This window comes from Leptosomus discolor, chromosome 2 (genome assembly GCF_034619465.1).
Source record: "Leptosomus discolor isolate bLepDis1 chromosome 2, bLepDis1.hap2, whole genome shotgun sequence".
Classification (NCBI taxonomy): Eukaryota; Metazoa; Chordata; class Aves; order Leptosomiformes; family Leptosomidae; genus Leptosomus; species Leptosomus discolor.
In genome coordinates this window covers 104,776,028-104,802,261 of record NC_141392.1, presented here as the reverse complement: position 1 = coordinate 104,802,261, position 26,234 = coordinate 104,776,028, and the positions used below count along the sequence as shown (strand labels likewise).

Sequence of the window (26,234 nt, the reverse complement as noted above, 5' to 3'; positions counted from 1 at the left end):
TCTCATTTGAGCAATTTTGCTGCCCCAAATTAGGCCAATGGTATTCTTAGAAATATAAAAAGGATCTAAGAGTGTAAATATCCTGCTCTATGTGGCAGTTGAAGGGTTCAGGTCGTGTATTCAGTGTAGAGCACTTATGACTTTAAGATATGGCAAAGTTGGAAAGACACCAGGGGAGAACAGCAAAGATGAGATGAGCATTAGCAGCCACAAATTTGAGAAACAAATGGAAGGCTTAGAATAGAAAAAATCAAGACCTGAATGAAATAATGAGTATCTGAATTAGACATTATTTTTTCCTAAAAGTGCATTAAAGATTTTATTGTCCATCTGCAGAGTTGAAAGGCCTGTTTGGGCTCTATAGGAAAAATGTCTCCAACTGTGAAGATAGTTTAGCAACAGAGATAATGTGCCTGAAGAGGGTTGTATTCCCTGTCATCGGAGGTTTTAGAGAACATTTTAGAAAAAATTCTGTAGATAAAGCTCAAATGTGCTTTGGAGAAGAAAAGGCTAGTTGGTTTTTGTAGGTGTCTCTCAATGCCTTACCTACATGTGTGACTGAAGACAGAGTGGGAGATCACAGGATTTGCTCTAGCATCTGTGTGGATCAAAGAGGATGACTGTGAATAGTAGAATCTTGGCATAGATGATAAAAAATCTTGCAGTTTATCCTGTAGGTCTGTCACATTGATGTTTCAGATGAGGTATTGTGCAATGATGAGATATCAAGAGCAGGAAGAAGCTACAGATAAAGGCTAATGGTGTAGGAGAAAAAAATAGACACTATTATAACCATGTTTAGACACAAATATTGGATTAAAATCCTGAAAATAATTAGAAGTCTCACAGTTTATCCTTAAATTATACCTTGCTTATCAGCTGCAGTAAATCTCCATATAGCACATGGCTACTCTATGTCTTTTCAGGGCCACAGAATTCTGTTCCACTGATATCAGTAAAATGGTGTCCAGAGACACTGATGTAAAAATGTCAGAAACAGTTGCGTTTCTTTCCATTAGAACCAAAAATCTAAAGCACTATGTGCTAAATTTCCTCACTGGAACTTGATCAATTTTTTTATTGCTTTTAAAATTATTATTTTGCATAAATGAAAGGATAAAAGCAAACTGATAATTGTTTTCTGTGAGGCCAACTATATTTCTCTGTTAAACAAAAACCATTTCCAGTTTTCCTCTGATGCATTGAATGCTGGATTCAAACAGGCAGAGATATTCAGTAACCATGTGACAGGTGTATCTTTTTTTGGCCACTTAGTAAATAGCTTTAGACAGCAGTGAGGAAAAAAGAGAAATAAGCAATAGAGAACACACATATTTGTAATTAAATGTAAAACTAAAATAGAGAAGAGTGGCAGCAGGGAGGTGCTGCATAGGGTCTCTGGTAGTGTCAGATGAAAAGAGGGACAGAAGGATCTGTTAAACAAATGAAGTGGGGATACAAAACTGGATGTGCAGTATTTTTCAAGGGGTCGTCAGAAGGGCTGACTGCATCCATTTTCTGAAAGCAGTGCCAAAGTAACAAGTTATCCCCAGCACTGCTTCTCACCTTTGCATATGGAAGTGACAGTATGACAAGGAATAATCTTGGTCAAAATTCATCCAGGTTGGACCCCATAATCTGTGTAAAATCCTGCTGAGAGCATAACATACTTTCAAGAGTAGTTAACTATTAAATACCATCCAGTATTTTCTTTAAACTGATTTAAAATACTGCTGTATTACTCTAAATACTACTATACTGTTTACTGTAAAATACTACTGTCTTAGTCTTATTACATTATATAGCTTGCATGCGCAGTTTGACTTGTAATATATTTATAATGGCTATTTTATATATTTCATCCAGCCCATATATTGTTTTCTTTCTTGTAGCTCTTTATAGTAGAGTCTATTGTACTTGCACAAGCTGTACAAGAAAAGTATATACAAAGCAAGGAAAGGTGAACACATTTAGCAGAATAATTTATATTCACTAATTTAAAATTGGATGTTGAACTCAGCTTTTTGGAGAAAGCATGTTAGCATTTACATGTCTGGGTTTATTATTTTTAGTTTTACTTATCATTCAGGTTAGACAAGGAAAAACTATCAAAATAAAATAAATTTCATATTATTTGGGGGGAAAAAAGAGCTTGTGTCTTCATGATAAATTTGTCTCTTCAAAAGATCTTTCTTATGACCTATTTTGTCAGCAAGTTCTTGTATCTGGGAATATTATTTCTGTTGGCTAGAAAATTTCAAAATGATAGAGTGAGATTAATAATATAAATACAGGTTTTGCTTGTTCTACTGATTTATTTGGTCCCAAATCTCTGAACAGTCACCCATCTTAGTCATTTTACTTGTGAGAGAAACAACAAAGAAGTTACTCACAAGTATGAGCATTTACAAGAACAAACATCTTTGTTAACTGCAGCTGATTAACAACATATTAGAAAGAAAGAATACCTCCTGTGAAAGTACCTTTATAATGCTTTAGATGCACCAGGTACATAGAGACATAAGCCATTATTAGGAATTGTGAGAAGGAAAGGCTTAAGACATATCTTTATCTGACATTTGGTGATGTCCATGTTCCTGTTCCATCTCAATACATAATAGCTTAATTTCTACATTTAGCCCATATCCAGGGCTAAACTATAACAGTTGCTCTATTACCCAATGACTCCCTGTCAGTCAGGAAGGGGAATGAGTAAAAGAAGAGGAGAACCTGGGTTGAAGTGAAAACAGATTTAATGAAACCACACTAATACCAAATAAGATATACAAAATTATAGTCAGCCAAATGAATCACAGCAGTCACAATCAACAGGAGAGCAATCATCAGGAGCAAGGAGAAGCCAGAGGAAGAGCAGGAAGAATAGAAACCCCCTCCCGGAATTTCCCTTCCTCAGCAAACCTTCCCTCTTTATAATGACCGTGACATTATGGTATGGGCTGCACCTGTAGCTCACTCAGGTCAGCTGCCCTGGCTGACTCGAAACTGCTAATGGCCTCCCTGACATGGCTGGGCTGTGATTCTGTCCCAAACAAACCAGGACACTTAAGCACTTTCACTTTAGATACTTCATCCAGTATGGGCATACCAAATTTACTTGTCTGAGGCTGAGATTTTATGATTCCCTGATGCCAATCTATGGGCTGGCCAGTCCTGAAAAGATCAGTCTTGTTCTACCTGGGTTTGGCCATGTGTTCCCTCTTCCTTTGTGCCATACATCAGCACTATTACAATTGGCAGGAGACTTGGATCTGGGGACTGATCTTACTAAGGCTTTTTTTCTGAAGAAATGTGCATACCAAGTTGCATATGGGTCAAGAGTTAGTTTTCTCATTGCAAATAGGCAAACTGCTTACTGGACTATGCCAGGATAAGTATGTTCAGCAAATTGAGGAGGTTATTATTTCCCTCTGGTGCTGGTGAGGCTGCACCTGGAATACTGTGTTCAGTGGTTGGGGTTCCCTGATTCTGGAAAGATAGGGAGAAATTGGAGGGAGTCTAACAGAGGGCGCTCTGGTCATAGTTGAAGGAGCTGGGCTTATTTAGTCTGTTGAGGTGAAGATCCATAGCGGACTACAGCTATTTGAAGGAGAGTTACAGACAGGATGGAGGCAAAGTCTTTTTGGCAGTGCTGGGTGATACAACAGGAAGAATGGCCACAAACTGCAAACTGAGAGATTCAAGTAGGACCCTACGAGGTTGATGCAGCCCTAGAGAAGGCTGCCCACTGAGGCTGTGGAATCTCCATCCTTGGTGGCTTTCAGGACTTGTCTGTCAAAGTCCGAGCTAAGCTGAACTCATGTTAGCGACAGCCCTGCTCTCTGTGGCTGGCTGAACTAGATGACCTCCAGAGGTCACTTAAAATGAACATTTATGTCTTGCTGTGGATGTTATGGTGAAGATGTAGCCTAAGTCTGAGACCTCTTACAACACAAAAAAAAGGAATGGGTACTTACAAAAAGCGATGTATTGATTTATCTCGTGCTAACTTAGGTTTCAAAGTCAGGTTAGATGGCTGTTTCTCTCTGTTAATCGGTAAATCTTTCAAGACTAGTTTAGATTTTGAACGTTAATGCTGAGACACCCAACCTTAGGTGAGGTGCATCTCAGCCTACACAACGTCATTTCAGCTGATGGAGCGGTAACTTTTTTACACTGTTGTTATGTCCTTCATTGCTGTCATCTGACCATGGAACTGAAATTTAAATTAGAAAATTTCCAAATTAGTACAGGTGTTTAGTGTTGAGCTATCTTCTAGAAAGAGCTTTTCTACCAAGATACAACTTCCTTACAGAGAAAAGAAGTTAAAATAAGTTTCAAGACATAGCTTCTTTGCAGGATTTTGAGATATCTGTATTTCTGTATGATGTAAACCTACAAATATTTGAGTGTGATGTGTATGTTTTATATGATTTTAATCTTGGAAGCTTAGGACATGCAATCTCTCAACAATAACCCCAGAATGTATGAATCTAAATAGACTTTGTTATTTCTCCCTCCCCCTCTCTTACACACAGACACACACACACACAGAGGCTCTGTGGAAAACAGTGCTCCGTACAATCGCCCTGTCATGTTGTTCACGTGTCTAGCAGAAGTGGTTGTGGCTTTATTTGTCACTCGATCTGTATGTGTCAAGCACAACAGAAAGGGTATCTAGTCCTCCCCCACAGTAGCAAACTACAGTGGGGAAATTCATAAACAGAGGCTTACTCATGAATCATCCACATCCACAGTCTGCTACTTACAAGCGCAGAAAGAGAGGTGCTGCTGTCAGTTTGAAATGATTCCCAACCTCTGGAAGGCATACATTGATGAATTAAAACAAAATGCCCCCATGAACCCTCCCCAGGCATGCTGAGGTAGAGGAAGAAACACTTGGCTTGCCCATAAACGTGGGACCTTAAACAAACACCCAAAAGAAGTCCAAAAAAAGCAGTTGTCTGTCAGGGATAGTGCTGATGCCTAGCTAGCTTTTGGACAACTTTCTGGCACTAGTCATAGCTGCAAGCCTTATTTTGCAGTTAGACTATCTAGTCTGCTGCAGATTTGCAATACTGGCACCAATTTATGTTAGTGAGGAAAAGAGAGAAGCTAATAGTTTGTACTGTTGAGTGGGGACCTTTGGAAGATGGTGTTTAGAGCTGCAAAAAAAGTCAGGCAGACTCTTTGGATTGTAACAAAACCAGTGAAGCAGTTGTTAGCAGGACGTAGAGGATCAGCAAAAAGTCAGAAGTTCAAAAACCAAGTCTCAGCTTGTTCTTCCTTATCAATCAGGATAATAAACTGCACAGAGACAGGCAGTCCCTCTCAGTAAAACCTCAGAAAGTCTTTGAATTAAAAGTGAAAAAAGGTTTTCTAAGCTGCTTCCTCTGCATTACTTCAGATTGTGGCAAGTGTGTTTTTCATCCAGCAGTGAAGGAAGCAAGACCTGTGTTATCTGAGACTAGGCTTGTCATGCTTTTCACTGGGGGCTTTTCTCAAGCTTGCCGTTGGGGTGTTGTTTTCAGTTTGTCAGACCTGCTGGGGATGCTACTAAGTCTATCAATAGACGATTCAACTACATGGTTCATGATGCTGAACTGCATCAAAATTAATTCCTTTCTATCATGCAGCTTTATGCTGGTTTAAAAGTTGTGATCCACCTGTCAGAAGCAGGGTTCTCTGGATAAACATAATTTTTCTCTTTCCTTTCCCTCATGCTCACTACAACCTCTGGCAGTAGTAAAAAACCAACGATTAACATTGATCAAGTACTATTACAACAGTGGGTTACTGTAAGGCAGCCTCTTATCTGTATGTGGAAAGTACTCCTAAATAACTGTCAATGTCACAGTGCAGCTATAAAGTTCAATCTACTAGGTGTATGTTTCATATTCTATGTTTCTGGCTTTTTTTTGCCTTCAAGTCAAGATCACAGCTAAAGTCCAATCTTCTATTTGTCGTTCAAGGCTGGAGATAATTTCAGCAAGCTTTTGAATTGGATTTGTGTATACCAGGCATGTTAGATTGCTTTTTCTAATGAATTTATATAAAAATGTATACACGCGTGTGTGTGTATGCCTGCATATACTTATATTTGTTCAGTGTACTTGTTGCTGTTAAAGATGATATTTTCCAGCTGAGTGTTAAAATGGAGATTTCAGAGATTTCTGATTTAGAATATACCCTGCTGTCTTGTTCTAGTAGGACTTTTTGCAGTGTATCAGAATTGTCCGCCAGCTTGATTACATTCTCTGTGATTTCAGTTGATTCTGGTATTTGGTTTCTAAACAATATCTTTGTTCCACAGCTTGGTACTAATACCTGAAGCAGCTCAATCTCAAGGGATACTTTAAAATATTTCTTCCATGTGTGTATATATTTGTACATTATGCAAAATGATTTTTGAGACAGCCAACTTCCAAATAGTGGTGTGTGAATAGAATAGTAATTGTACATTTAGAGACTGTGTATTTGTTATGATGGAGTTCTGTTTCCTTCATTTCTATACTTGGCTATTTTGCAGAGTATAACTGCACATTTACATTGACTGACTTACTCCTCTTCACTGGGAGGATCTGGAAGTTCTTTTATGAGAAAGGAATATAATAACCCTGTCACTATTACTGTTTGCTACCTCCAATAATAAAATATTAGGAGGCTTAAACTTTTTATTTGAGCGACTATTGTCACTGCAGTATTGTACATCTGCAAATACAAAAAAGTCATGTGGGAACAAAACATCCTGCTATATGAATGCATTTAGCTGGGCTCTAGGAAGGTGATAGTTGTATAAATGTAACTAGACATTTATATAGTTCTATTTTAAAATTCTTCCTGCAAAAACTCTTTTTTGAAAGTTATTTTGCAGCTGTTAAATAATAGGTGATTAAAATAGAATTTCATTTTTCATGCTAACTTTGAGTTCTGTGAGTTTTGTTATATTTGGATGTAATTATGACAGATCTTAAAATCAAGATATTATAATGTATCTCTTTTTCTTTGCAGAGTCACAGTGTACACTCTGTGGGGAACCTGAAGGTGAGCATGTTTTCCTACTAATATGTTTCAAAGCAGCTAGAAGTGAACACTTGACTCAGATGATTCGCATGTACACCAGATTGGAAATGGTATCCAGATGATGAGAAACAATGAAAGACATTCTTCCCTATGTTAGATACCAAAAATTAGTTGAATTAAGCTGAATAAAGCACAATACATACTCCAGGCAGGAAATATTTTAAAGGACAAATATTCCATTAAATTGAAAATTGAAATATTTATTTCTTACTCTTTTGTGTGTTTGTCAAACTAATTTGGGATAAGAAAGAGTGTGAAGTGACAGTTAAGGACATCACTTTGATGGAAAACAAAGAGATTGGATGTAAAAGGGCAATGAGAAAATGTTTTTATATTTCATATTACATTTACAGAGAACTGCGAAAGGCTAACAGATTTTAGCAGGTGAAGTGAATACATATTGCTTCTGCAATGAAGATAATTAAGCAATAACTATTACGCAGTGCAAATACATGGCCACATGAAGCAGTTTGGTGATTTGTTTTGTTTGGTTTTTTTCCAAGTGGCTAATTAAATGCCAAGGTGAGACCCACAATTTACCGAAATGAACACTGAAGCAATGAGATTATGATTTTTAAAATAGGCCGTTATTGAGGACAATCTCCCTAATTTATTTATTTATTAACATTGGTGCTGTTATAAAGAAAATGTCAAAAACCTGACACTAGTTTTAAATCAACCATCTGGAGTCTTTCTAGGAAACATAGCCCAAAATAGCACATGTAAATGCTGGAACAAAGTATATTAATTAAAAACTAAAATTTTAAATTCTAGGCTGTTTCCAAAGACGTTCAGCTTTATATCTGGAATAATTTCTGAAAACCATTTGAACTTCTAATGTTTTATAAATTTTGGAGGGAGAAGTTATTAAGAGATGAAGCCTCGAAGTGAAAAGCTTTGAGACCTTGCAACTAATGAAATAACTCAGTAAATTAAACATTAATTATCTGCTTCTCCTTTGTTAACTTCTGACAAATAATTGTTTTAGAGATTTGTTTTGACTTTGCACTCCTTTAATAAAGTCAATTCTTGATTTGTTAATTTTCTTTGTGCTTTATTTGATAAATTTGTAATAGCACAGATCACTTATGAAAAGGAAAAATGAGACAGGTGTTTGTTTGCCTTTCATGAGATATTCCTTTCATGATAAGGTTGTCCAACTTTAAAGTTATGCATCGTATTAATTCTGTTTTATTTCACCCTGTGCCTGCTTTATAGCAGTAATTGTTTCTTTTCATTACTGCTCTTTCGTAACTGTTCAGCTTTGCAAATTTTCATAAATGTACATGGACTTTGTAAAAAGGGAATTCCAAAAAAATCCAGTAATAAAAATGTTTAACATTTAAGTGACAACCCACAATCAAGAGATAATTACGTGTATTGCTGTAGCAACAGCCCTCAAGAACATATTGGTCAGTTTTCAGCTGAGTAGAAATGAACTTTCCCAGGAGTGAATGTCTCCAAGATCACCATACTTTCTCCTCAAAGACAGTATTACTGGAATGCTAATTATTAATTCTCTGCCTCAATTTAAAAAAATTGACATTAATATCAGCTTAGATTAGTGACAGTACTTAGAATCTTAAGGTTTTTCCTTGCCAGATTAGCACAATTTCTGATCTGACACTGAACGTTCATAGAATTTTTATGTGATTTTTGTGATGAAGAAGTAGTTGCTCAATAGGTATGACTTCGGTTTTTAGGAGGGCATTCTAAAAGAAAATTCGCATCTTTGTGGTATAAGTCAAAACCAAAAAACAACAACGCAAACCTCAAAAAATGTAATTTTCCTCTAGAACATTCTATAAAGTTGGCTGTAGTTTCGTAGTAAACTGATTGAGTTACTTAGAACGCTAGGGAAGAACTAAAAAATTAATGGTTTGCAATGTTTCAATTGGAATTTCTGACTTTTCTCTGTAGCCTTCTTCATAAATACGAGATAGTCTGTGGCTTGTAGTATGCATTTTTGGTATCTGAGGCAAATTCAAAGAATATCAGTTAATGGCAGATATCATTTGCCTCTGGGTTCCTTTTTTCCTCCTCCTTCCCAGAAAAAAATCAAAGTTCACTAAGTACATTAATGTACTTCAGTATATTAAGATGAATATGAAAAATTGTAGGAGATACGTCATGGTGTAGGAGACATTCATGAAACACTAGATGTGGAGAAATCTCCCTGACTTGGGAGAGAGGAAGACAAGGCTTCACATCTTACCACTTCTGAGTTTCTCTGTAGCTGTTTATGCCATTTATTGAAAAACCTGAGGCAGCTAGTGGTGAGTTTCTGAATAACACCTTCTACCTTCTATAAAAAAGGTGGCAGAATGGAAGCATATTGCAAAACACAAATTCTGATTGTCAAATTGGTCAACTGCAGTTCTCACTGTTCTTGTGATGGTTCATCCTGTCTCTAACCATCACTCCCCTTCAAAACCAACAGTTTGGTCCTGGATTACCGGCATATCCAAGTGTAACAGGAAATGACTGTGTAAAGTAGCTTTCTGCTGGGGGCAAAGTTTTTAGCAGTTAGTGCTGCACTTCAGAAAGCAAGTGCATTTATCTGCATACCTGTTGCTACACAGGTGTGGGGCAATGCAGATGTGTGTTTTATAGAAAGAAAAAATATCAAATATAGGAGTGAGATAAAAATTATCAGAATACAGATTTCCCGTTCCATTATTTCACCTGCGGAACTTGTAGATCTGTAGATAAATGTTTGTCATGTGTCCTCCTTTGTAGCCCATCAAAAGAGTTGGATGACACTGAGGTCTCTGTTTGAAAATCAGTCTTTTGTATGAGCTGCAAAGGCTATGTGTTCTGTTTCAAAAATCGTGGGTTTGCGCTTTGTTATTGGCAAGCACATCAGCAACCACTCCTGTCAGAGAGAGATGTTTGAAGACCAGGAGACCTATTTTATACTGGGAGGAAACGAAAGCTGCAGAAGGTAGAGCTCGTGGTCTAATAAATCCCATTAGTGTAGCTACTTTGAGCTCTTCAATCTTCTGGAAATGCAAGAGCAGCAATGATGTATTTTCAGACAGATGACAACAGTCAGCTTTGTGGAAGTGATCTGCAGTTGACAGATTATGTTGTCAGGGTAAACACTGTTGGGTTATTTTACTTGATTTTTCCTGCTCAGATTTTGATTTAATAAGAGTTTCCATATGCTGATTGCAGTTTCCGATTTATTTAGAAGTATTCCATGACGAAGATAAGCTTCTCTGTGTAGAAGCTCCTGATGCGTTGTGAGAATGGTGGAATAGGCTGAGCAATTATGCAAAGGCTGTGCAGTAGGTAGTAGGCAGTCCTACCTATTGTTCACTCTGTTATCTGGTACCCCTAGATCGTGCAGTCTACATACAGACTGTAGTATTCATATCTCATTCTACTAGAGATATTGTGTAGCAAAAGTCCTTTCAATTCCACAGCATTTATAATCAAGTCTGGCTCACTATGCATTGTAAAGACACTGATATACACAAAGGCTATGAGTAACTATATTCTGCTGTGCTGGAGTCTATACTAACTTTAACATCATAAAAAGAAAACTCAAGTTTCATTATGAACAGTTCAGTGAAGACCCCTAGTTAGGATGATAGTTAAAGCAAACAAGCAAAATATGAATATTTGTAAGGAATGAGATGGAGAGTACAATGCAGTACATTAAAACACCACTTGTGCATACTAGAACTACTCTAGCCTGAGATACTGAGTATCTTTGCTTCCCATCACCAGAAGAAAGGAATATAGTGAAAAGCTAGGAATCTAGAGATATGTAGTGAACTTGCCGAGATACATAAGGAGCAATCCCACATGAACGAATATTGAGATGGTTTGCTCCATGTAATTTAATGAAGGTACCAATAAAAAACCTCCAACAAAATACATCTGCACTTTCCTCATACTGTAGTACATGATGCATCCCATTTTCCATTGGATTGTGGAAACCATGCATTCCAGTTTCAAAATTATCCAGACCAAGTAAACACTCAAAAGTGGAACAGGTATAACTGAGAAAAGGAAATATAGTTGTGGAACTTGCTGCCACAATATGGCTTCTGAAATTGATCTCAAGTTCAGTTAGCGTTGGATGTTTCAGTGAACAGTAAGAATGTTGTGACAGATTTGGGATAGAAGGAAGTCCAGGTATCAACATATATATTTATACAAACAAGAAACCAGTCTGTCCTTTAATAGATAAAGAAGATACATCCCCTAGGGGTAGGTTATTATAAATAATTTCTTCATCTTTGTTTTTTATTAATGTTTTATTTACTGTAGCAGAAACTGAATACCCTACTTGGACAAACCTTTGGCCTTGAGGAAATCCTCATATTCCTTCTGCGAAGGCCTTTTGAGTTTGAGTCAGCCTCTGAAGAATGAACAGGAGATACTCCCCTTTCATATCTCATCTAGATAACTGGATCTTTTTAGATATATTCATGCAGTGGGGCAGCTGTAGATCAGAAAAATACATATTGCTGTGCATTAGAACTTGCTGCAGTTATCTCAACTTGTGTGGAGGTTTCCATCCAAACCATGCAAGGGCACTCAAAGAGGTGGCATACAGAAATGTCTTGCTCTGTTAATGGAGAATCATAGAGTCATTTAGGTTGGAAAAGACCCTTAACATCATTGAGTCCAACCATTAACCTAGCACTGCCAAGTCCACCAATAATGAGACAGTCTTTGCACACACCACGGAACCAGATGAGTACTGTGCCGCATGTATTGCTCCCAGTGTATAAAACGTATGAAAAGCCAGTGATATCAGTGCAGAGAGATTATGATATTCTTCATATTTTTATCCCTTGTGACCAGTGTCATCCAGAATTGAGGTCTTACAGGTTGCCCCAGTTTAAAGCAGGAACTAAATGAAGTAGGGATTTTTTAATGATCTTTTGTATGCTTGCAAACGATGAAGTCCTGGGTGAAAGAAGGTTTGAAGAACAGGAGACATTTTCTTTGCCCCCAAGTAACCATCTTCTCACACCTAGTTATGTAGACAAAAGAAATGTTTTCACAGACCTCTCCCAAAGTCACAGAATTTAGCTGTGCCATGCACTTTCTGGTGCTTTTGCTACTTTATTTCTCCTGTATGCAGTTTCCTTCAACAATTTTTCCTAAAAATTTGTCCAAGTACTTCAGATTCTTCCTCAGCATCTTAGATCTCTTTTGGGCTGTGGTATGCACCTACAGTTTGCATTAATCTTTCTCATTATTTTTTGCAAGTAACTGGCACAAGAAGTGGTTGGTGGTTTTCAGACTTGCTGGGTTTAAGCTTGTGACAGCAACCTTAGAACAGTAATTTTCAGTTAATTCATAAAATAAATGTTCCATGTAAAAGGAGAGTTTAGAAAAGACCTATTTCTTAATGTATCTCAAAGTGAACATTGTTTTTTTTCCCTAAGCTTCTTCTTTAGTTAAGTTAAGCAGTTAATAGGTCAAACAGCTGATAGATGCTGCATGACTCTCAAGTGTCAGAAGATTGAGAATTGTCTGACAATTATATATTATCTGACAATAAATCCAGGTGTCAGAAGATTGTTTTTTACTGTTGATCTACATTTTCAAGCTAAGATGCCAACATGATTTTGTCTTTCTCTGAGAAGAAATGGGTTTGTGCAAAATTGTTAGCAGAGTTACAAGAATGCTAGAGTATGTCACTCATTTACCCATACTGAAGTTTGTGTCAATTAAAAATAGAAGAGATTTTAATATGATTAAAAGTTGAGGGTGGATTTCATTGTTGTTTTTTTTTTTTTATTTATGGGGTATTTTAGTAAAAGAAATTTTGAATGTTTTGAATTCAAAACAAATGGTACTGTTGAATTGTTTGTATTTGCTCACAAGATGCATAAAATATTCAGTAAAATTTGGGAAATACAAGAAATATAAATAAATAATTGACGGTAACAAAAAAACCTCTTACTTTCCTTGAGGAAAAAAATGGCTTTTTCAGATATGTCAGTTTTAGAGTGGTAAATTTATTTCAGGTAGTACCAGCTTTGGTGCCCTCTGTACTCTGGTTTATAGTAGTCTGTTGGGGTGGCGGGGGGCAATAAGTCTGGTGGGTTTTTTTTCTTTTTTTTTCTTTTTTTTTTTTTTGGTGAAAATAAAGAATCCAAACAGCAGGTAGTTCAGAAAAATAGCTTAAACTTGGCAATATGTCTTAATATTGATGATGTTCCAGCTGAGTATTTCTGGCTCTGAATATAAACATTTCCCTTGGTATCTAGTGGAAAACTGTTACAGGCATATTAATAACTCCAGAGAATTTCACTAATCTTCATTTCACTAATCTTCACATTTAGTAATCCACAGTGAAAACTGGCTGTTTTACCACTGTTAGTAATGACTTTCAAGAGTCCTTTAGTCTTAACTTTTTTATACTTATGCTGTATTTACTAGACCAGTAGTTATCAGTAACAAAAATTGAAGTTGCCTAAGGAAGGAAAATGCATTTCAAAACACATAATCCCAACATTTTTAAGAAAACAATAACACATAATAAAATCTGCTTTGCCTAATTTTAATACTACTTCTTTTCCTGCTACTGATAAAAATTTCACAGTTGTTCAAATTAGAAAGTTTCTTGTTCTGTATATGTACTGCTGAAACAGTTAAATAGACTATTGTTCCTGATATCAACATAATAATAATTCATAATTGTTACCTGAAGTGATTGACATAATGCTGGCTTTATGCAGTGATATATGAAAAATTTTGTGTAAATACAGGATCAAGGTCTTTGATCTTTCTGCTGTGATCCATTTGTGTATGCCAGCACCTTGGTTTTCAGGAATAGTCACATTTGTGTGCTGTGTGAACTTCCTTGCTAAGATTTAAGTAATAGTTTCTGGTAAAATCATAGGTAGTACGAAACTTTCTTCTGATCTCAGTGTATTGCTAATATACCTTTTTTTTTTTTTTTTGACACTTTAGCGACTGCTCTCAAAGTGAAGTGATTTGATTTTTCATCTTCAAGGAAACTTTTTCAAGTTGCATAGAAATGTACTGCTATCATTCTCCATTGTGTAGTCAGTAAATATTGAACCTTTTTTTTTACTCTTAGGAGTTCTTTTTATTCAGAAGGAAATATGCAAGTTAGGTACACTAGATATTTTTAAGATTAAACAATCTGCAAAGATTGTACGAACCTAAATATTTTTAAATCCCTTTCTCACTGGGCTAATATGTCAGATTTTACTCATTATTTCATTTAGGGTAACAAATTATAGTGTATTAACAATGTGCATTTTTCTTGAACTGTGCTGGGGTTTATATAAAGTGAAGACATGAGATGTGTATCATGATTTTTAGCGAAGAGTTGCAGTATGTTTTTATTAAAAAATACTGAACAACATGTTGCTACTGTATTTTCATGTTGACTGCATTTGGGCAGAGTGCGAAAGTTATCTACAGTATGCCTACTAAAGATTTAGTTACAGAGAAAGCTTTCCGTTTACTCTCAAGTTATACTTGAAGTATTTGAAGATTTAATTTTTAATTCTTCTAAATTCTATGGTTTATATTTGTATAGTTTGCAAGGTAATATATGGCATTAGTAAAATGAATACTTTTGTCTATAGTAAGGAGTAAAGGTGCTTACTTTATTTAGTTGTAATGAAATCTGGAATGGGTTATTTAAAAGACTAGGACCTATGTAAGCTAAGTGTGAGATACGGTGATCTCAATTTTGGTACATTTCTTTTACAGAGTATTATGTGTTAATTAAAGATAAAAGTCTCAAAATAAAAGAAAAATATTCTCAGGTGTATTCTAAGAAGATAAATATTTTTCTTTAAAAAAAGTGTTTTCCAGGCATTAACCTGTCATATTTAGAATAAATTAAATTCATTGTTCAGCTGTTTCTATTTCTCATACATACAGGAAACAGCTGTATTTAAAACTACATTGTTGTGCTTGTTTTTTTTCATCTACTGATTCACTCTCCTGGGTTGTGCAAACAACAACAAAAAAGCTGATTTAATTTGGACAAATAAGATGTAATCCCAAATGCAAAAGGTATTATTTGTACATTCATTTTACGTTGTTGTGATTAAAATGAGCAAACAAAACCAAACACAAGGGCCATCTCATCTTTCCTGCTCCAATATGAGTGAATAAATGAAAAGCTGATTTGATTTCTGGGGAGGAAAAGTTGGCCTCAAAGGTTATAGCCAGGTTACAAGCAGCATTGGTAATGTGAGTATTTCCTCTACCGACAGTGAAGTTACACATGTTATTTAGTCCTATAGAGGTTGGGACTTCAGCATTTGCTGGAGTAGGGACCAATGTAAGTAAGGTCAGTGCAGCCTAGAAGATTCTGATATTTTAAATTAACCTTTAAACAGAAATATGTATATATACATACTTCCTTTTTCCATTTTTCTTATTTTGCTGTTTAGTACATTTATACGTTACGTGAAATGTCCTGTTTTGAGTTGTCATTCATATAAGTCAGGTTTGTGTACTGTATGCTAATTTCTGCAGTAGCATGTTTCTCTTAAAAGATGTTATTTTAGATGTAGGTATCATAAATAAGAACATTTCTGTTATAGTGTGAACTGTCTGTGCTTTCCCTTAGCTTCTACTTTTCATGCTCTGCAATACTTAGGGTTTGTGTATTCATTCAACTGTAATACTCCTTTGTACATACACATAGCATATCTCTTTAAGTTGAACAGTAATGTCTCTTGAATATTGCCTGCAGCTTCTAGCTTACTTCATATTTTAGAAAGATACATTTGTGCCTTTGTAGGTTAAGAAACGTGATGGATTTCTACCAAAACATACAAATTATTTTTTTAAAAGAGGGCATATTTCAACATTCATTCCTTATTTAAATTACTTAGGATTTGACTGAGTAAAGTTGAACTGGCAGATCTTGCGGGTCAGTTTTAACTTCTGCAGTATATAGCTTGGAGTGGACACTTTGCAAGTTTGATTTGACTTTCACCATATCACTCTCTGGGTCTGTCCCTTAGTCCCAGGCTCAGGGCGTGCTCAGATGGTCAAGCTGGCCTCTGCAGACAACTGGTTTGTAAGGAAAGCTAGGCCTGCCTAATCTTGCAGCTCAAAATCTAACAGGAGCTTTGTGCTACAGAGGAATTGTCAGTATATTTGCCGCTTTCTAGGAAAAGGTGAAGCTAATTCTACACGTAAAGTTGAACACCAGTGAGATGCAAAATGCTGTATAGTATCATGGGTTCTTCTGAATGCAAGATTAAGTTACTGTTTCTCAATCAGTGTATAATTCTGAGTAGTGGGAAAGTCTTAAAAAATTCAGTGGTAGTAATGTTTGATAAGCACAGCTGTAACAGACAGTAAAGAAAAATGTCCTTTCCTATCATCACACACTGTGACCTTCAAGACCAAGTATTTCCAACCCATCTTTTGCAACCACAAAAATTATAAGTTATATGGTTATTATTGCACTGATGTACACATTACATTCTGACTGAGCAGATCATGAATGATTTTTACTTTGATTCTGAAGCATCAATCTGAAAAGTTTGAGAAACAGTGAAAGGAAAAGGAACCCTTTTCTGAAGCCAAAACCTGCATTAATTTAAAAGAGATTCCCATGCAGAAGGAACGCTGACTTCTCCTAGAGTGTACATTTGCATAAATCTTCGATAACTTCTGGCAACATCCACTGCAAGGATGTATGAAAATCTTGAGCTCTTACCTTATGTAGAACCACAACTGATATTAGTGGAAATATTACGTAGAAAAAGAGCAAGGACTTTCACAGCAAAGAACTTCAAGCAGAATGATTCAGACTTCTGTACTTGTTGATTATTTTCCATCAGCTTTCATCACAATTTTAGTCACTGGAATCATCACACACCTTGTAAAATATTAAAGCCAACATTTGTCTGTAATAATATGTGACAAAGAAATAGCTTTGAATATGTGGTTGGAAATACTTTTTTATATCTGCTGACTGACTGTCCATGAAAATGAATAATATGATGGCAGCAACTGTATTAAGAGCAATTAGCGTGTGCAGCTGAATGTTAAGCAAGCTCTTCAGTGCTTGTTTCTGAAAAATATTTCTGAAAAATCTTGACATAGTATTGTTCCAGTTACTTGAAACCTTGATTTCCAGGTGCATCAAGAGGCAGCATGTCCACCACAGTGCAGTTCCTACCCCAGTGCTGGTTTTACAGATTTTGACCCCATACAATATAACTGAAACTTGAGTCAGTGACTTCTATTCCCACAGCTTACTTTTCACAGTGGTACAAATTGACTACTGCTGTATGTCTCAGCATGCTTAGTAAAAGAAATATAGTACACTGTTATGTTAATTCCGCAGAAAGGCTGCAAAAAAACTAGTGATGGAACCATATTCCTGATGTAGATTATTGTGAGTTATGGATTTCATGAACTGAAATAAGGCGCTAAATTAATGTCATGGAGATTTTATTTTCGCCTTTTCCTCGATAATCTTCAGTTCATCATATTGATATAGAAGAAAACGAATTCTCATACTGATGAAGAACATGTGGGTGTTTTCTTTTTGCCTTTATTTTCCTTTGTATTTACTGTATATAAACTACTTTAAACGTAATTTTGTGCTAGACATAGTGATTCGCTTTTCTAGCAGTGGTGAAGCATCAGATTAAGTGGTTGTTTAACCACTTCGATATTTGTCTTGTATCACAGAAGCAGCACAGAGGAGCTGGAGGATATTCCTGAAGCTAAGCCAAAATATTCTACGTTTTTTGGTCTGTGCTAGCATGCTAAACACTTCAAGATCAAGAAAAGTCCATGCAGTTCAAATTCTGGCCTTTTCTTTTGTTAGCTAAATCTGATTCTTGATAGCATAAGGTTTGTGTGTGTGGTATGTTTTCTAGATAGCCAGCTGCTGAGAGTTTAAACCCAGGTTGAGAAAGGATTTCTTGGAATGATTTACTTCATGTTGTAAAAATGCTCACAGAAAAGAATATGTTATGACTGTCTCTGCCATGAAAATTCTTTGGAGGCATCAATACATAATTTAGGAATTCTGCTTGATACCAGAGGTTCTCTGCCTGTAAATGTTTGTTCTGAGTGCACTCTGTTTTAAGTATGGGGCTTGTTTATACTCTGTATTACTGAATGTCTTTGTATCGATCTAAAACCTAAAAAAGTTAACAGAAGAAATTCTTGCTTTAGACATGAGGCTAGCAACGGAGGGCTGCTGAACTTCAACAACCATAGATTTAACTGTAGTACCCACAGACCAAGAGATATTGCCAAGGGCAAACTTAGCTTTCAAGTCTGAATTCCAGATGTTTGGTAAATAAGCAACAGATTCACTGACTGGTGGAGGACTTCAGGTAGCAAAGGGGTCAAATTCCACTTAACAAAGGAGAAGCCAGAGTTTTGGAACAGAAGTGAGGCTTTAGTTGATGGGACTTACACAAAAGCAGAATTGTGAAAACATAAAGAACTTCTGAACTACCACCAAAGGACAGTAAAGAGCAGCAAAGACTGAAAGAAGGGAGATGTCTATCTATATTTTGTATTTATGACACAGTGTAAGCTGGTTTTCTTCTGCCTTATGTCACAATAAGCTAAATGTGATTTATATGCAGAATCTTCATCAAACTTATTTGTCTTTAGCGTTCAAATGTCTTTAACCTTGAAAAGGAGAACTCAGGTTACCCATAACCTGAGGAGAGACAAACACGTTCGTGATTCCCCAAAACAACATAGCTGAACTTCAAGGTCTTGTTCTGTGAGGTGATAGTCGAGACACCATAGAATGAGATTAAAGACACCCATTTCTCTTACTGGGGAAACCAAATACAGCAGCAGCATCTAGCAGAAAAGATCAGCTGTGGATCTGATAGAAGATGTAACAGAAGAGGGACCAAGTCCAACTTCATCATTGGAATTCTTGCTCTGTTCTATTGATGCAGGTTTTTCCAGCCTCGTAGCCTCCAAAGATGGTGGGTTTAACACCTACAGTGAATTTGCTCCAATTTTAGCATTGTAATATGTCTGTGGAAAATGTTTGTACTCAGCTAAACCACATAGTACCTTCCTGCTATAATTACTTCACAGTAGCAAGCTCAGGATTTGATGTATCCAAATGACTAGGCATTCCAAACTGAAATGATTGATTTATTTGAAATGAGAAGGTTAAGGAAATTTTGCATTAAGTTTCTTCTACAAGACAGGTAAGGATGAAACCTTTGTGCCTGCATCTGTGCTCTGTTCCTAATATTATCTTTTAGAAAGATCAGCCTCTGAATATGAAGACATATAAAGACTTGTGGAAGATCTTCTTGCTTACTTTATAATAAGTTTTAACTAGACATTGACAAATCAATCATTCCAACTCACAGGGGAAAGAAATAGGCAATTTGTTACTGTCTTCAAGAATGATGGAGGTAACAGGCAGAAGAGTTGGAAGAGGATCCAGAGTGGAGCATTGACAGAAGTAGAAACAAAATACAGCCCTATCTGACTGTGTAGCTGGCTGCTATCCCTGCTGACTGATGGCAAGGTCTTGGGATCAAAGTGCACCTACTACTTGGGTCTGAATAGCTAGCATTCTGTAGGAAACCTAAGTTATCCTCACGGCTAAAACTGAGATTACCCAATAACATGAGATGAGTTATACTTTCAGTTGAATCTTCAGAAACAACAAACTCTAGAGACATAAATTCAGTACTTAAAATCAAAAAGAGATAGTAATCTTCCATATTGCATTTTGAGACACTGCTGCAGATCCATCATTAAATAATATATCACACTAAATAATATGTTATTGTAACTAAACCCAGAAAATATTACAGTTACTCTATATAGCTTTCAGTATATCTCTTTTGTCAGAGGGTATTTTCTCCAGAAAAACCTTCTGCCAGAGGATTAAGTGGTTCCAACTGAGAATTAAAAAAACCAATGAATCAACATTTGGATGACTTTTAAGGTTTAAAAGCTGTGACGGTAAACAGTGCAATTAAACACTGCAATTTGTTTTTGAAAGATATGCAGGAATCCCAAATAAGGACATTTTTGTGGTGTTATAGCCAGTTTATTAAGAAGGGTTCTTTCAGATTTATTTTTTTTTTAATGTAGTAGAAGATCAGTGTCACATTTCAAGCTGTTGTGAATTGGCTGTGATCACATCACACAATGCTGTGCCATTCAATAGGCAGCAATGTGACCACAGCAATTGAAGGCTCTGAGAGGCAGAACCTAACACATATATGTAGTTTTAAATACCTGATGTGTACACTCAAGTCAGGATGTTTATGCTTTTTTGTAGTGACTGGTTGGTTACTAAATACTAAATTTCAAATAATGTCAGGTGTGTTTTGGTTGAGTTCACAGAGACCTGCTTAATAAACTGTATGATCTAAAAATAGATCAAATGTACAGTGAAGCCAAATTTATAAAGTGAAAGTGACACCATTTAGCAGAAGCAACACTTCGATGTAATTTGAAAAAATGAATGATAATTGTTTTCACACTAAAATGTGGGTACACAGCAGGACAATTCCAAGAAGTGCCAGGATCTTCCTCTCTTAGTGGTTAGAAAGAGATAAATGCATTGTAAATATACACAGCTTTGATGTTCTCTTCGACTCACCAATTCCTTATAGAACGTTTTTCACTCTGTGGTGAACATCTCTCCTGTCTCACCCTGAATTTAGAGCCCTAAGTTCCCACACCATTTTTCTTTCTGTTTCCTTGCAGCACAATGTATCATACTCTATCTACTGTTAATATATGCACAGTGGAGGATTTTGTTTCTTGTTTGAACAGATAATACATTGATTAATAAATGCTGCATAATTTATTGAAGAAGTAATTGCTTATACAGTGATAAGTTAAGCTTCCTAGCAGTATGGAACTTTCAGCAACCTTCTTTCTGGCCATAATTTCTGATGGAATAGTATTGATACAGCATCTCTGCTGAGGAGAAGTGACTATAATTACTACTAATTTTAAAGAGGTGATCTACAATTTCAGGTTCAGGTTCATTTTTAAATAAAAGGTCAGACCTGTTGAAAATAAAACTTTTTATGGAAATGTAGGGATTCAGATTAAAATGTGCTTATTTCATAAATTAAATATAACCAGTATCTGATTGATAAGCCTGCCTTCAGAAGATGAGACACCCTTCAGACCCTACTCCACTTATTTCAGAAGAGGAACACTGAAGCTGAGAGTTCGTTTTCCAGATAAATGCCATGGTCAGGATTACAGGCTGACGTAGAACAGGTCTCCAGTTGCCTATGTAATCATTCTTTCTTTGAGACAGTAGATGGTTGTTTATTCATAATTATACAACAGAAGTAGATAAACACATTAACCAAAAATGGAAGCAAAATTCAGTCACCTTTTATGGTTCTGTTTATAAGGAATAAAAATGAAACAAAGGCAGTGCATGGAGACAACAGCTCTGTTCAGTGAAGTATTCCATTTTCCTAGCTTCAATTTGTGTAGTATTTCCTATGATTTACATTTTTCCAGTTTAAGAAATGCTAATGTGGATAATCAGATCTAAAGCATGGCCTCTTGGTATATATCCCAACATGTTTAAGAGGCATTTGTAGAAACATCACATTTTGGAGAGACCACACACTGGATTACTAGGTATGAAGTCTCACTATTTACAAAGGAAATTTTTCTGAATATTATTTGGAACAATAAAAGGAGAAGCTTACTATGCCAGTTGCCAGTAGGTTTCTGGATGAAGTTTGTGATGTTGACATCAACCTGTCTGTTTTGGATTCTCTTTGTTGACAGACAGCTTCCTTTTGAATGTAACACTGAATCCACTATGCACACTGAGATGCTTGAATTTACAGCCCTGGCTAAAGCAAGGGGTCTGCTGGCTCCTGGACAACTGCCACCCTAGCCTTGCTCTGTCCTACCTTCATCAGCTCCCAAGGGTTAGTTTCAAACTGAATCTAAAACAAGTGGCTTCCTACAATGACTGAGTAATCTAAGTCTGGCTACTTAATGTGTGATTTTTGTGGTTTCAGTGTATATGAGAAACAAAAAGACAAAATCATATTCTATTCTTCAACATGTTTTGTTTACCTTCAAGTCAATTTGTGTCTCTTACCATTTTACTGCACTGAGCAGTGAGACAGCCTTGATCCTCAAAACGCATCTGGATGTTTACATCGAGTAACAAAGGCAAACTCAAAGGCTGCTGTCTGAGTGCAGATCAAAGCTTCACCGTGTGGGTTGTTTTTCAGATTGTTGTTTTTTTTTTTTTCTTTGAGGGGAAAAAAAAAAGGTGTTATGCAAAGAAATTGTTTTTGTAATTAAGCATATAGCAGAAATTAAACATAATCCTGAAACAGAACATCTCATTTTCTTAGGTAAGCTTTATATCCAAATCCATTCTGTCCTTTGTCTCTTTTTCTCAAACTGATGCACAAGAGAAGGCTGACTAAACTGATCTGCAAATTATTTCCTTCTCTTCCCTCAACGCTTTCCTGTTTGTCTTATTTCTACCACATATACTTCGTAAAAGTCTAAAATGATTGAGTGTAAGCACTTATGATTGTTTTAATTACTAATCTTTTTTTCCAGAGGTGTACACTTAAGGGATAAGATAGCTGGATGGATGGACAGAAAGGAAACTTGCAACAGGAGTAATAATAAATCAAGACTAATACATAGTTCCCATATCTCACGCAGAAAAATATTAAACATTTTGAAAAGTCCTTCAAATCATTCTCTACTTCCACTGCCTCTTCTCCCTAAATGTCCATAAACCGCACTCATAACAACACCACAAGTGTCATATGCTAGTATGGTGCTTGACAGAATTACCCTGGAGGTTCAATTACTTGGGTGTGTGATGATGAATGAAAACTGCCACAGCTCTCAGAAGATCTGCAACAGACTGGCAATTGTTTGATCAACTGTGGCATCCCTATTAAAGCTCTGGTGAGACTGGAGCCTTTCAGTAGTTACAGAATACAGGCATGTCAGCGCTTTGGCTGTTTCCAAAGCACAGTGATGCTGTGAAGGTTGAAAAAAGCTCACTTGCAGAACTGCAGTTGCTATGCTCTGTGTCTGGAATGAATATAACCCTAAGGTAAATATTTCAGTAGCTGAGGATGATCAAACTACCTGTTGACACCTTTATTAGAAGAAGCTGAAATGATCTATACTTGGAGAAAATCCAGAACTGGAGAGGTTATTAAAAAACCCCCACAAAACAGGACAGAGGAAGGAAATGCCATGGGAGCAGCAAAAATATTGCTGATGCAGGAGTATATGGAAGCTAGGTTTGTGAGTTAGTCAAAGGGTTATTATCACAAGACACTTGTGCATTCTACTGTTGACCTACTAGGCCATGAGGACAATGACTGCAATCCTTTGCAGGATCTCAGGAGACATTCTGAAGTACATGGTTGGCAGCCTTGGACCAAGACAGCATATGCCATTTTGCATATAAAATGCAGCTGCAGAATTGCTGGTTAGTGTCAACCAACAGCCTAAGAAAGGTTAATACATTATTTGTTTAGGTGTCTGGGCAGTTGAACACATGCTTTGCCTTAAGCAGTCAAGTTTAAATGTTTCATTGTATTTCAATAACAATCAGCTTAAGCCTGTGCTGACATTTTTTTGTTGAATTAGGTATATTTTTTGACAGCTGTGGAAAAAGAAAGATTATTTGTTTTGTAGATCAATAGGACTGCCTCACCTACCACTGAATTCCCTTTGAAAAGTAAAGCCAGGCTCGTAATTGTCAAGACTGTAAAAGTCTTAATTGTCAAGACTGTAAAACAGACTACTGCGGTGAAGCAAAGTGAAATGGAATGGAAAAAGTGGGGGTTCAGGGCTATGTATTGGGAATTTCAAGGGTACATGTATGCGTCTGCTGTGCTGTATTTGCATAATCAAGTTACCAAAAATATAGAGCTGAAATAAGGAATGACTGAAAATTATAAAAGCCCAAGATATCTGAAATGGGACCTGTTTATGAAATACTTTCTGTATGCAAACCTGTATTTTAAAAGCCTCCTTTCCATGAGAACATTGCTGCTGTTATTAACTGACAGTCAGGATGCTTACATCTATGTTATCAAACTAGTGCATTTTCTATATACAGATATCCCATGATACCTCCAGCAGTTAACTCATCCACTGTAAATACAGAGAATGAAGTTTAATTTGCTGTTGAGCAAAGTCTTCTTTCAGGTGTCTTTGCTGTTACAAAAAGAGCCCAAGCCTGTTTTTATTTCTTGCAAGAACCATCCAGACAAAAGCATATATGTATTCAAAACAAGCACTTTTATCATTGTACTGAATTTTGAGCTTAGTGTGTTTAAGGTAATTTATTTACTATGTAATGTAAGACCTCTTTGGTGAGAAGTTTGAACAGCTAATGACCTGCAAAACTCTTCTGTGTAACTGTAAATTCTAAATTTTACAACTAATTGAATTCATTATGTCTTGAAACCTGGCATTCTGGGAACATTCTAGAGTTTGATAATGTCTGCTTTCCATACATACACCAAATTCTTCTGTGCCTACAGCTGCATCCATAATTTTCACTGTGAATCAGTGTACTGTGTGTGTAAATGGTCATAAGATAAATGGCCGTAGATTTAATAGTTGTAGTATAAAATCTTAAATTCTCATTTTAGATAAAAAACATGTCACAGCTGTAACTGTTAGATCACTTGAACATTTGAGCTATAAGAATAATTACTTTTTCCTGTAAAATGATGGTGAAATATCTGAGGGAAAAATATTTTGACCTGTTGTCCTACCAAAAGTGCTATTTGTTACTAGCTTAGATTTTTACCAAGGTTTTTCTTTATTTATTGGTCAATACAAGGAAAACATCAGGGGAAAAAATGTGCACTGCAAGGGGAACAGCTCAGGATGATCACTTCTGTAATGTTAGTTGTAGATGAAGATTTTTGATTTGTTTTCTATTTTGGATATGTTTTGTATACCCATCTATCCTGTTATCCTCCTTGTCCCTTTAGTCACATAGAGCAGTTCCTAAAGAATGGGCTCACTCTCACGAAAGAGATAAATGCTCTTTTTTTTTTTTTTTTTTTCCTTTTTAATAACCTGTAGACTTCCTGGTAAGCAAGGCTGAGGAACCTTTTTTGTGTTATTAATCTCCATAGACATTCATAAACTTAATCCTAAACTTGTTTCCAAAAATTAAAGCATCCATTGATTACTCAGCTGCTGCACAATTCACAAGTGACAGAATGAAGTAAATGGACCAACTTTCTTTAAAATGCAAAATATGGTCAGTGACCCATAAACAAACCTCAAAAATATAATTGAAAAGGATATTTTGTTCTAGATGTCTGGGGTAAAGATAAGGACTGGAAAAACATGGAAACCATGAGCACCATTCCTAAAAAGTCCTGGGTGGGTTATACATCTCAGCTGCATACTGACAAGTAATACCATCTCTCCTCCAGCCTGTACACCCTTCATCTCTCACTACTGTAGGCTATTCATCATTTTGCAGATACAGTTACTGTCCTTCTTTCTCCTCCAAGCATATTACTCGGCTCTTCTCTCTTTGTTGCTGTCTTTTCTCGTTCCTCAGCAACTTCAGGCTTCCTCAGACTCACCTTCAAACATCGTATGTCAAACCTGCCTACGGCTTGGCTCATGCTTGGCCCTGCTGTGACTTGTTTACTTTGATTTAATTAAAATGCACCCATCCAGAACTCTGGGCACATTACTGACTGCCCGCCTTGCAGAACCTTTAATTTCTGCAGTATTTTCACATTGCTTTCTCTCTATGCGTGGAACCTCCTTCTTAAATTACAAGCAACCTAAAATTTCTCCTTAAAAATCACCTTTTAAATCCTTGCTAGAACTTAGCTACCAGACCCCTATTTTTAACTTCTTTAGCCCAGCAGGAATTTAATTTATTTTAGTCACTGGAGAAAACTACTGCAGATAGGAAGGTTTATGCCCAGCTAGGCCTTTAAGTCATTGTTTATCTGTGGATTCTTTTTTTCCTGGTGGTGGTAAGATTTTGATGTTAGTATCAGGAGAGCAGCTTCATCATATGAACACTAACTCCTGTGCTGTGGCTGAACAAAACCTGTATGTTGTCCTGTTATCCTAAGTACCTTTCTGATGGGAAGATTTAGCAAATGGAAAGTGTGCCTTCCTAAGTGAGCCAGTAGTTA

At 36.4% G+C, this 26,234-nt stretch overlaps 1 protein-coding gene across 2 annotated transcripts in view; it reads left to right on the top strand.

The window, feature by feature from the left end:
* DLGAP2 (DLG associated protein 2) overlaps positions 1-26,234 on the top strand; it is a 401,254-nt gene that overhangs the window by 141,175 nt on the left and 233,845 nt on the right. For both annotated transcript variants that reach the window (XM_086461531.1, XM_086461530.1), the window contains exon 2: positions 7,009-7,041. Coding sequence is in view for 1 of the 2 variants with exons in the window: in XM_086461530.1 (XP_086317656.1) it covers positions 7,009-7,041 (33 nt within the window). In the remaining variant the exon portion in view is untranslated. The remainder of the gene's footprint in view (positions 1-7,008; positions 7,042-26,234) is intronic.